Below are 12708 nucleotides of genomic sequence, written 5' to 3'. Positions count from 1 at the left end.
GTCCTTCCAGTCTGCCCAGCAAGTTGCTTGGGGTAGGAGCTGCAGTTCTCTACAGATTACCCCCATGCAGAAATGTCACACCTAAAGTTAAACAGAGATTATCCACTCTACCAACTAGGGATCCTCTGTGTTTATCCCGTGCCCTTTTGAATTCCAACATCCTTCTCGTCTTCAGCACCTCTTCCTAGAGAGGACACCTTTCTTTGGCTCTTTTTAGTTGTCTTTAGTTATTGTTTGTATGAACTATATGAATTCCTTATATTACAAGCTCGTCTCTATGCCAGGCCTGAGCTGCCCCTTTAAGCCCTCGATCTATCACGCGCTCAGTCATTTGATGCCCCGTCCCCCAGTCGGGGGAGTCTCAGTGGTTTATTTGACAGGAGACAGAAGCGCCTCCCAGTTCTCTTTTATCTGGCACGGGGGAGGGGCGCTTTTCTCCCATTAGCTCCGGCGGGTGTCTGTCAGAGCTAGCTCCTCCTTTTAAGGTGGCACCGTGTAGACACGCTAAGCGTGAGAAAGGAAGTGGCAGTCTTGTAGGATGGGGTCCCGCGCTCTGCCCTGGGCTCTGGTGGGGTTTCTGTATTGCTGCATAGCAGGTGAGTGACGAGATTCTCCCCCCCCCCCCCTCTCCTCTTTTGCGGCTTTCTTTGTCGCGATACTGTCATGCGGCTGCTCTCTCTATACAACTTTCTTATAATAAACAGACCTCTTATTAAAAAAAATGAAACCACCTTATGATTCCCTGGGCTCTCCCACGTGACCGTTCGCACCTCTGTAACGCGTTTCTCTCTTATGCAGTTGTCTAGGAGCCGGTCCCGTATTTAGCGAGAGACCGGGCTCTTGCTGCAGATTTTGCCATCGTCTAATGACAAGCGTGTGGGGGCGATCGCATGGGGCGCAGGCGCGCTGCTCAGCTCCTGAGCCGAGGGAGGGAGACTCTTCCACGGACTTGCTGCAGGCTGCTCCCGTCTGTAAACTTATTCTGTAGCGCAAGCGGTGCCTGTGATCGCACGGCGACAAACGATGGTAAATAGAGAGAGACGGGTCGGGCTGCATCCCTCTGCCCTCCTCTATCGCTGTCCCAAGCAGAACAGCTGCGAGCCGGGTGATGCGGTGCTGATGGTGTCCGGGGCCACTCGGTAAGCATTTAACCTCCAAACAGGGACGAATAGTGCCGCAGAACAAGTACCAGTTCTAGGGATGCCTAGGGAGGGCTAACTTCATATTGAGTTTGGCACCCTACCCTAATCGTCTTCAAAAGCTGGCTCTTATGGCTTACATGTATCGAACATTCCAGGACTGCTTCCGATCATGACCTGGAGCCAAATCCCTCACTTAACAGACACAGACCTACTGCCACCCTGCAGGGTGTCTTCTCCCTACCCCTGTTTCTAAGGCCTGTATGATTTCTCTTTCTATTATGGTGTAGGGCTGGAGGCCAGGCTTCATTGGATGCTTCCTGACTTTGGCGATGTGTATCATGTCTCGGGTAAGCAGTAATGGGGGTAGACTAGGGGGCAATGAACACTGTTTTGTTGTGGGGGTTTGTTTTTTTTTTTTTGGTTTGTTTTTTTGTGGGTGGGAAGGTCAAACAAATCAATCTCTGCTGCTTAGGCTCCCTAGTTGCTGATGTGTGGGGCAAACAAAGTTGAGACTGTGGCCCTCCCCATGGGGTAAGGTGATAAGTGCTTGGGGGCCCAATCTGGTGTATGGCAGATGGGATTGATCTGCAGTTGTTGTGGTCAGACGCTGGGGTCCTGCAGAAGGGGCATATCTGCTCCTTTCTGTTTCTTAATGACTAATCCAGGGATGGCCACTTTGGTCCTCCAGAGCCACAAATAGGCTGGGTTTTCAGAATATCCACAATGAATATGCATGAGGTAGATTTGCATGTGCTGCCTCCATGGAATGCAAATCTACCTCATGAATATTCATTGTGGATGTCCTGAAATTCTGGCCTATTTCCAGCTTTTGAGGACCAGAGTTGGCCACCCTGGACTAATCTCTCATCTATTTTTCCTTATTCCTCCTCCCTCCCACAAAAAAGAACACTGACTCCTTTGCTGGTATGAGGGGGAAAGGTGGAATCTAAGCATCACATTATGAAGGGTGGTCTTAAGACTTCCATCAGAATTTTGTACTGAGTTTTGTCCTTTTGAACGAGATTGCATTGGACTTCAGAACTGCTTGTGAGCTTATGTTGGAAGTAAGTAGTACAAAATCAGTTCAGTTCAACTACAAATTTTTTAAATCTTTAATTTTTGCATAACTTCTTGCAAACATCTATATATTTTTTTTTTGGCTGTTTTTCCTATTGGAAATGACCAAACAGTAGCCTCTGCAGTTTTGTGGAAGCTCCTTAAGTATCACTGTGGCCTATCAGCACAGGCAACTGGGGTCTGAAGCTTCTCCCAGAGCCTGTGTAGCCCGGTCTGCTGGTCACGCCTTGCTGGAGCCTTCTGCCCACTCTGTACAGCCAGAAATCATGGGCGGGTTATGGGCTTCTCTGAACTTTGAGCACAAACACTCAGGCTGTAGATCTGGCAGGGGCGCTTCCATCTGAATCAAGAGCTGCAAATCATTTGCAAGTGTGAACCGGTAAACCTGTGCCCAGGTAAACATTTACACTTGCATTTGCTTAGATATAACTGTCTGCTGGATTGTCACCGCTCCGGTAGCAAAGTGTAAACCATGATCTGTGAATGTGGGGGGAGTACATTTTGTTTAGGGTGAATAACTCTGCTCCCAATTCTTTCAGCCATGTTGTTAATTCTTAACTTGTATACTGGATCATCGCTGGCTAAACACAATCTGTTTAGCTACCTTATTTTTTTTTTTTTTTTCTTTCACAAATTGTCCATGTTCTCTACTTACCATTCTTCCAGACACTGCCCCAGCCCATTTCCCAAAATCTTTCCTTCTAATCTTAAACTGCTAGTGCTTTGGGGGTCAGGGGAGGGGACTGGAGCCTTCTAGTAGGCGCTGGGTGATCTTGCTGGACTCTCGTTGCAGGGATTCTCTTTCTGCCGTATGCTGAGATTGAGGAGCCGTTCGAGGCCTGGTATAACCTGTCTGGAGAGGAGAGTCGCATTCAGTTTTATAATGGTAAGCCATGCTGCACGTAGTGAGATTCTGCCTTCAAGTAGCTGACCGACTTGGTCTTGCTTATTCATCTTTCTTTTCCCTGAAGCTCAGCTTGGCTGCTTGACTGCTCTTTGAAATTGTACGTTCTCCCAATAGTCTGCATGTCCCTTCCGTGGGGTAAGGGGTCAGAAGAAGGTTTGACATTCACAGGAAGTGATGTTGGGGGTCCTTCTCACATTGGACTCCTGGGTTTTTTACTTTTCAGGCTTCGGCTCGGACCTTCTCTCATTGAGTTGACTAATGATCTCCTTCTAGGGCAAGTTATAACCTTCCAGCATGGCTTCGAGAAGCCCTTTGGTGTCGGTTATAAAATTACCCCGGAAACCACAGAAACGGAGGTCAATGTCCGGAAGTGCTTCCAGGTCAACGGTACTGCCCAGAGCCCCATCCTTCCCCAGAGCGTCCTCCCCAGCTTGGAAGGCTTTCAGGTGAGACCCTCTTGGGCTGAAACAAGTTTGTTAACCTGCCTAGGTCAAGTAAACTCTCAATTCCTCCTTCCTACTCCATTCCCCCAAAGTTAAATGCTCAAACGACTTTGGGGAGCATTTTATCTTCATTCTCTTGTGATCTCAATTTACACTGCATATGATAGGCTGCTGCCTTCAGTTCCTATATATTGTGTGCAATTTAAGCTTAAATGTAATGTTAGTAATGGATAGCAAAGAGCAACAAGTATGCTTGGAGGGAGATGAAACAGCAAGCAAGAAGGCACCAGAGGAATGCTGCATGCAGGTGTCCAAGCTGCCCCTTCCAGACCAGAAATATTAAGAGCAGGTGGCTGCTGTCCTCTGCCGCAGCATCCTCCAGTGGTCGCTCCTAAGCCACCAGATGTATGTGGCCAGGTGCTGGCTTTCACCACCCTGTGCCCCAGTGCACGTCACTGGACTGTGACTCAGTCTCCTGTGACTGTGCAGCCAAGTTGTGACCTAGCAAGTGCTCAAGCCCCCGACTGCATTCACTGTTTCTCCCAGCACATTGCCCCCACGTTTCTCCCTCTGAAGTGCTGCACCACATGGGATCGCAGACTAACACATGACCTGGATATAAGGTGCTTTCTTGCGGAAAACATCTAGAAATCAATAAAAGTATCACACATCCTACCAATTTTAGCCTTTGTCAGTCAAGGGGGTTACTGAATTACAAAGTAAAAAGTCCATGGTACACTTAAGGTTCTTTATAACAACCTTCTGTCTCTCTTTATGGCTAACAAACCTGCCTGCAGGCAAGCCATTGCCCAGATCAAGGGCAGGGTGTGTAATCCATCTCATTGATGCATGTGTGCACATGGAAATGGTGGTAGTGTCTGCCACCCAGGCTTTGAATGGGATTCTGTTTAATATGTCTAGGATGATCGATATCTGACTTGCACTGCTTTTTGATAAGAGCTTGCAACTTATTAGAAGTTGCTGGCCTGCGTCATAATCATGAGACTTCCTCTTCATGCTTGCCAACTTCTGGTTTCCAACGACTCGGCTCCCACCATTTTAGGGAACACATACCTCACTCTGCCTCCTTCCCCCTTTTTTTACATTAGCTGACTCGTTTTGCAAACTGTTATGCAACTGTTGGCAGACACTGGTTTTTGCAGACTTGGCTGGCTAAAGTGTAACTCGTGTTGCTTCTGCCTCAAATCCATAGGCTCAGCTTGACCTATACCGAAATGTGAGAAGGTGCTGGGCCGCGTGGGAGGCAAGGAAATGGAGGGGCTCCAGGGTCTACCCTTCAGCTCCAAAGTGTCCCCATTAGCTTTCTCTTTGCGGTGCCTTGAAAATAGGGGTAGAACTGTGATTTTTGGGAATCAACCAGGAGCCAATTTGACTTGTCAAAGGCAATTAGCACGACTCTTGCGTTGCTTATTTTGGGCTCTATCAGCTTCAAGTAACAAATGGGGGTGTGCAGGAAAGAGTGGATAACACGTAAGAGATTCTGCAGGAGAGAGGTGACATTGGCCACCGCACCTAGCTGTAGCAGTGCTGGCAGGTAAAATATTGCATAGCCTTGCTTCCCATGGCATAATGGCATGTCTGTCCATTCCACACACGCTCCCTCCCCCTGCAGCTTGTGAGAAAGGAGGAATTTAGGAGAAGACCCTGCACGGTGTGGCAGAATGTGACCATATGGGGTAAGAAGAAGAATGTATATACCCTTTGGGTAACCAACTCGAGCCATGGTCCTCAGCCTGTCCACTATGAGATGAGGGGATACAACAGTCTGCTGGGGTCTCACTATGACAAGTACGAGGTCGCCTACTACAAGTTCTCCCACCGTGTCATCCCCAGTATCTTCCAACTTCCTAAAGGTAAGAGCGTTAACAGCTAGCCTAGAAAGTCTTCAATTAAGACTCATTATCCGCATGCTGCGTTCTGAAATGACCATCATTATCAAAGCTAATTGCTGTAGGGTAAGGTTTGTCTCCCATAGTCTGAAAGGGAGTTAATGATAACTTGGGATAGGGCATTGCATAAAAACACAATTTATTAGCAGGTAACATCTGCCCTGGTGAAAGCCTCACCTGTGAGTTCAGTTAGATGTGACATGAGAGCCCCTTTCTCCAGGTGCTGATCTGGACAAAAGGTGTAGTAATTCTGTACTACTCCAGAGGGACAGCCAAGCCTTCAATCATAATCTCTTCTTCTGTCGTTGCCATTCAAGGTCTAAAGTGTGAAGGGTTTCCTGGCCCTGGGATAGAGCATCGGATCCTGGCTAATCCCATGCAGGATTACTTTGGCAGAGAGCCAGGATCAGAGCGAGCGCACCAGCTCTTCCACCACTACGCTGAGAAGTATGGGAAGATGTATAGCGGGGAGGAGGAGCTGGAGCTCAGGAAGCAGACCTTCATGCAGAACATGAGGTGAGAGCAGGAGAGGCAGGCGGGCGGCTGTCCCACCGCAGGTGAAGCGGACAGGAAACCTTTGTTTTGAAGACTCTGTTCCCCTTTCCAGGAGGAAGGGGTCCTGGTGGTGGGTGGGTTTTGTCAATCCACCCCCTAATCCAAACTCCTTTATTCCCTTCGTAGGTACATCCACTCCAAAAACCGTGCCAACCTCCCTTATAAGCTTGTGCTGAACCACCTGGCTGACCACACAGGTGAGGAGCTGGCAAGGCTGCGAGGGCGACAGAGCAGCAAGGAGCCCAACCATGGGCTGCCATTCCCAGCAGAGCAGCTCCAAGGGATAAACCTGCCGGACAGCATGGACTGGAGATTGTATGGTACGTGCGGGTGGAAGCAATCAGACGTCTCTCCTTATAAAACAATAAAGGGGGAGAAGGAATCCTGCCCGACGCTTGGCACGTCTTTCCTATGGGCTTGGAAACCAGCCCCAGACACTTAAAAGGGCAGTTCAGGCTCTTCCTGAGGTTCTGGTAGTTAGTGGGGCTGGACCTGTCTTCAAAGCCGGGCCATCTTCTTGCACAGCAAACTGGCACCAGCCTTTGGGCTGCCTCGCACCATCTGGAAAATGGCCAGTGGGGCAGGAGCAACAGAGGATCTCACCTGCAATATTTTGACTAATTGTTGGTTTTATTTGTATTAACTCATTGTTTTTTTGTGTACTTGCTATTTTTGAATTATGAATTTTTCTGTAACTTGCATAGGATTGTGGATAGGTGATAACATTTATAAATCATAAATAATGGAACCCCATGGATGGGGTTAGTGGTGGTCCTGTGGGGATGGGGGTTGAGTGCAACATTTAAACTGTTGGTGCTGAAGGCCTTTAGCAAGGGTGGTTATGGTGTGCTGGGACCTTCTGAAAGTGGTTGTGTACATATTCTAGAAGCAACAATAGAGGGAGCTCTGAGCATGCTGGAGACTTAAAACCCTACGTCTGCTTCCTGTCTCCCTGGGAGGGGCAATGCTATTGAAAGCGGCCTTTTCTCCCACTGAATCCCCACCATCAGTGTTCAAGAGCTGCCAAATCTGTTACAGGCATGAGACCTTGGCCCAGTCCTGAATTGCTGAAAACCCTGTCTGATGCATTATAGGACTTGCAGCACCAGTTTCGGGGACCGATGCGATAAAGTGCACCCAGGCTTACACGGACACTGCTTTCGGACGTGCTAGAATAGCACCCAATGCAATAAGGAGCTTAGTGCACCCAAACAAATACGTAGCCAATAGCGCTCATCACATGTAAATTCTATGGAGATGAGGCCATTGGCTCTTATCCCCCAATGCAGAAAACTGGTGGGAACCCAATGGCCACTTTGACCCTGTAACCTTAACTCCGGTTCCGGAGGTGGTGTAAAGTCAAGGGCTCATGAGAAATTTAAAATACAGTCCTCTGTGGTTCTTCCAACTTAGTCTTGTTGTGACACTTAAATTTGACTGATTGAGGTGTTGAAAAATGTATATTGGCTTGATTTAAAAAAAAATTCTTCTGGAAGCACAACTTAGACCCCCCTATAGCAAAGGGTGCTAAGCTCTGAGCGTCTTCAGCAAAATCTGCCAGAAGAAGCAGGATAAAAACGAATGCTTGTATTGAGCACCCTCGCAATTGTGGGCACCCAAAGCACTTGAGTCCTTTTCAATACTGCATCGGGCACCCAGGGGATGTGCCTACGGGCTCTCTATATGCATGCCTGTTTTCAACGTTCATCTTATTGCATCGGCCCCTGTATGTTAAGACTCACAGTAAAAATTGTATTTAAAGTTTATTTGCTTTCCTGATGATGAAGAGAACTTCCAAAGTGACTTATAGCACAAACATTTAAAACAAAACATAATCAAACCTGGAGTCAACCCATACCTTCAAATATTGAGTCCTCAATGCTACTAGAAGCTTCAAGAACATGATCCTTCAGACCTTCTAGTCTTTAATGCCACAGTCTGTCATAAGCCACATTTTTAACCTTTTTCAAAACTGCAAAATATCTTTTTCCTCCTGCAGCTCTTGAGGTAGAACCGTTCCATATACTTGCGACCTGCAAGTTGCTATTGCCCCTAGGAGCTGCAAACGATGTTTCTGTGTAGATCTTAAATTCCTATCTGCCTGATACCATTTTAGTCTCCCTTTTTAATTGGGGCAGGGAACCTAAGCCATGTAGTGATTTGAATGCAAGAAGCAATGTTTTAAATCTGCATCATGCAGCCATTGCCTTGAAATGTAAGCTTAAACAGGACTGGTCTCAAATCTCACTCCTGGAACTGGGTAACTTGTTAGTTCTGATGTTCCTGTGTGCCATGTAATGTACAAACCTGCGCCCAGTGATCTTGGAAATGCCATTCTGTTCCGTCTTCTTGTGCATGCTCTACACAGGAAATACTGCCTCATCCCAACTTAATTTTTCAACCAGCAGGCGGCCAGGTGAGCAGAGATTTGAATATCTCTCACGATTTTCCTCAGGTGCGGTGACTCCCGTGAAGGATCAGGCTGTCTGTGGGTCCTGCTGGAGCTTTGCTACCACTGGTGCCCTGGAGGGTGCCCTCTTCCAAAAGGTAAAGGCAGCTGCCTCCTTGAAAAAGTAGGACCTAAGTACTGGGATTGGAAGATGGCAAGGCCAGTGTAGCTGTGAGGTCAATTGCTTAACACAGGAATAGGGTTGGGTCAGGTTAGACATGGAGATCCTATTGGATTTAATATGCTGTGGTGCAAAGTGCTCAAATATCAGCTGAGCAGACTAGATGGACCAATTGGCCAATCCAATTCAGCCTGCATAGCTAGGGATAGAGCCCAGTTGCCAGCCATAGAAACTTGACCACCTGCAGGATATTACTGTTCATCTAAACCAGTTTTTGTCCTTCCCTCTCTCTCTCTGTAGACTGGTAATCTGATGCCATTGTCACAGCAAATGCTGATAGACTGCAGCTGGGGTTTTGGAAACAATGCCTGTGATGGTGGTGAGGAGTGGCGAGCTTATGAATGGATTATGAAACATGGTGGCATTTCCACTGCAGAGTCCTATGGACCATACATGGGGCAGGTGAGGCCAGATTGCTAAAAGGAATGGGCAGGCCCCTGCTGGTCTCCTGCATGGCTGGCACAGGAGGGAGATGGTGGGAAAGGTCACACTTCATCTGGTTTAAAGTCTGCGTGGTCTTGCTTCCTCCCTCCAGATAACCATGCATGCACAAACAGTTTTAAGTGTAGTGTTTAAATTGTTTTAAACCATATGTGACTTTAAATATTCCAAGAGTGACAAATGTTTTAGTACTTGCTGTATTCTCTATAGAAAGACCCAGTGCTTCTAATGCTCTAGAGAACGTCTCAACCTGGAAGCCAACTGTTCCCAACAATGTATTTGTTTTTTGGCATTGTGACTTTATGACGTGTTCTAGGACGCAAGCTCTAAGACCGGACTCTGAAATCTTGGGTCATTCTAGGGAAACAAGGCAGTCCTCAGGCTCTCTTTAATAGGGAAGTTGAAAGATAAGCTTTTTTTTTTTTTTTCATAAAACAAGTCTGATTGGAGTTGCAGTTGCACTGCGAACCCTCACAGAAACATGGAAATCTTGTCTTCCATCCTCTGTTCTAGCTCTTGTTTTCCTCACCACAGTGTTGGCTTACAAAGCCTTTATATGATGTCCAATATTTGATCAGAATGTCAGGGCATTTGTTTCTTATCCCTCCATGTAAACTTTTTTTTTTTATGTCCCTCCATTATCTCAGAATGGCTATTGCCATTACAACCAGTCTCAGCTGACCGCCAAAGTTGCTGCTTACACAAACGTCACCTCTGGGAACATCACTGCACTGAAAACTGCTATCTTCAAGGCTGGCCCTGTTGCCGTCAGCATCGATGCCTCCCACAAATCCTTCTCATTCTATGCCAATGGCATCTACTACGAGCCAGCATGTGGTAGGTGTGGGCTGTCAGTGAGGGTGGGGGGAGTCTGTGGTTCAATATAGATGCTTAGAGCCAACACCTGGAGAGAGATTCTTCGGTGTTAAATACTTATAAAGAAGGCACACCTTATGGAGAGAGACCGTGCCACACAAGCCACCAGGAGAAAACTTTCTTAAATGATTTTACTGATAAGGCATTATAGAGGATTTCCACCCCCTAAACTAGGCTGCACAATTGCCAAAACATTTAATTGCTTTTAATTATAAGCATTTTAAACTCACACTTGCTCTGCATGTAAACTCTATGCAGATGTTATCTATGACCCTGCAGCTAAGTTACAGTGCCAGCACAACCTTGGGTTTCTCTAAACCCAACTCTTAATACTGTGACCTAGTAACTTTTTTTTTTTTTTTTTTCCAGCTTAAGCAGCATTTCTATCTAGCATCTTCCCTTCTAGGGCGGCATCTTTTACCAAAAAAAAAAAAAAAAGCACAAAACTGAAGCATGAATGCTATAGAAAACTCATGAGCAGTTCTAAAACTACTTGTGACATGTCTAGTTTCCCTACCTCTTCACTGCTCTCTATCGAGTCATGCCTGCAATAGAGGCTCTGGGTACCCACAAAGTCTCTTTAAGGATTGTCAACCTATCCCCTTCTCCTTGGCAAATATTGATATGGAATGCTTTGCAAGAATTTTGAAATCTTCTTCTGTATCTCTTGTTAAAGGTAACCAAACTGAAAACTTGGACCATGCTGTCTTGGCTGTAGGCTATGGTGTCCTGAATGGAGAAGACTACTGGCTTATCAAGAACTCCTGGTCCACCTACTGGGGCAATGATGGCTATGTCCTCATGTCCATGAAAGACAACAACTGTGGAGTAGCAACTGATGCAACTTACCCAGTCCTAGCATGACCCCCCAAGGTGTGGGAAAAGTGCATTCTCCCACATGACAAAGCACTCTCCCTGCAGTAAAGGGATGCACATTCTGCCTGATGTCTTACTGTTTGGATTTGCTGCCTATATCGGAGACAGAGAATGCCCTCTGTATTATAGCAGTGTTTGATTCTTAGAGATGCTCAGTGTTGACAAGGAGGGCTGTTAAGTATCTGAACTCTGTACTTCTCAATCCTACGAGTTTAAGTTGTAGAAAGGGGCTTATGGTCAAGTCTTAGGTTATAAGAAACCCCACTCCACAAAGGATTAGTATTTTAGACATTCTCGTATCCCTATGGTCTTTCAGAATGTATCTTGTTTGCTTTTTATACAGCAAGGATGTTTTAAAGTGGCTTTAACAATAAATTATTTAAAAACATGCTCTCATTTGAGGCTTTTTTTGGGGGGGGAGGGGGGTAAATAGTTACTTGCCTCAGTAGTGCAAGAAAACAATGTTATGGTCTTAGATACATTGCTGGAATCTAACTAGGTAGCTGGATGACAATCCATGGTCTTAACAATACTTTGCTTCTGCTATCAGCAAAGAGTTGTTAGATTTCCCCACCAAGAGTTCTTGCCATCTGTCCATGGGCTCAGTTTGAAGGTGATGTAATGTAAGCAATGACTTATGGAAGAGCCTTGACATAAGTGGGACCTGGCTTATCAGCCAGAAGTTCAGGTAAGAATGATGCACTACTCGTGTCAATGCACAAAGGTCATCTTGGGCACATTCAGAACTATGGCATTTGCCATCTACGCAATTCTGGTTGTGTTAAGCCCAGACTTGAAGACTCAGCCTGAGGTCCCTGCTTGCACTGTAGAAGGCTGCAGCCCTTGGGTATAAGCATCCAGCCTATGGCAAGGAGTCCTCTGTGCTACGGCGTTCTGGCTTCCTTAAGGTCTTCTCGGAGGACTTTCAATGCATGTTTGGTGAAGCACGTTGCACAAGCCTATGTAAGATACTTTCAAACTAGGGCAGAAGTTACAGGAAAATGTGCTGCCTTCGGGGAACATTAATATGCCTACTTCGAGGGCAATGGGATGGACTAGGTAGAGACTTAGTCACCTTCTACTAAATGGGGGGGGGGGGGGGGTTGTTGCAATAGAGAAGGGTTAGTTTGGGGAGGGGGGTAGGAGGAGAAATTTAGTCTGCCTCTAAGATAGTGCAGCTCTATTGAATATACTCCCTATTGATTAAGGATGTGCATTTGTTCTATTGTGGTGGCATTCATGTATCTTGCCAACTCTAGAGCACATGCAAAAAAAAACCTTGATAGTATGTACATAACTCAATGTTAAAAATACATACCTACTTTATTTTTCCTTTTTTTCCCACATTTACTATAGTGGGCGAGGTACATATGTACTCGCCAAAGTAGATGTAACAAATGCACATCCTTACTATTGAATAAGTTCATTTGGCTACCTTTTGCTATCCAGACTGTCTGAATATGGAATATATATTGAATACAGGCTGTAGTACACCAGAAGGAATGATGGAGCTGAAATCACAGAGGGAGGGGGGGTTATATCCCTAACTTTGGGGGTAGTAATTCTGTGCCCAAAAATACCAGCTTTCTCATTCAAAAAAAACAGGAGGTGATACTTTAGTGAGTTCCTTGTAACAGTTAGAACAAACCAGAACCTATTTTTCTCAACACATACTTAAGCTCTGGATTGAATTGCTGATGGATGTGATAAAGGCAGTTAGGATGCCTGAACTCTAAAATTTGGATAAGATGCTGGTGGGAAAAGTCTAAACTAAGCAGGTAGACTTGGAATGAGCAACATGGACTCTTATCTATGTGGGATTGTGCCAGGGACTTGATGGATCCTTTGTCT

The 12708-nt window shown here is 46.1% G+C and overlaps 1 protein-coding gene across 2 annotated transcripts; it reads left to right on the top strand.

The window, feature by feature from the left end:
* Positions 1–461: 461 nt before the first annotated feature.
* Positions 462–11247, top strand: LOC115073009 (digestive cysteine proteinase 2-like). Of its 2 annotated transcripts, none has more exons than XM_029571107.1 (11): positions 462–596; positions 1430–1489; positions 3013–3105; positions 3400–3572; positions 5203–5443; positions 5797–5995; positions 6161–6354; positions 8490–8581; positions 8905–9066; positions 9753–9942; positions 10658–11247. In XM_029571107.1, exons 1-11 carry the CDS (start codon positions 539–541, stop codon positions 10843–10845), a joined length of 1650 nt encoding a protein of 549 aa, XP_029426967.1. In that variant the 5' UTR covers positions 462–538; the 3' UTR covers positions 10846–11247. The 2 variants fall into 2 exon arrangements, with proteins under 2 accessions (XP_029426967.1, XP_029426968.1); XM_029571108.1 differs by lacking the exon at positions 462–596 and adding an exon at positions 992–1139.
* Positions 11248–12708: the final 1461 nt, after the last annotated feature.

This window comes from Rhinatrema bivittatum, chromosome 11 (assembly GCF_901001135.1).
Source record: "Rhinatrema bivittatum chromosome 11, aRhiBiv1.1, whole genome shotgun sequence".
Classification (NCBI taxonomy): domain Eukaryota; kingdom Metazoa; phylum Chordata; class Amphibia; order Gymnophiona; family Rhinatrematidae; genus Rhinatrema; species Rhinatrema bivittatum.
The sequence above is the reverse complement of the archived record's forward strand: the minus strand, read 5'-3'. Positions and strand labels throughout refer to the sequence as shown.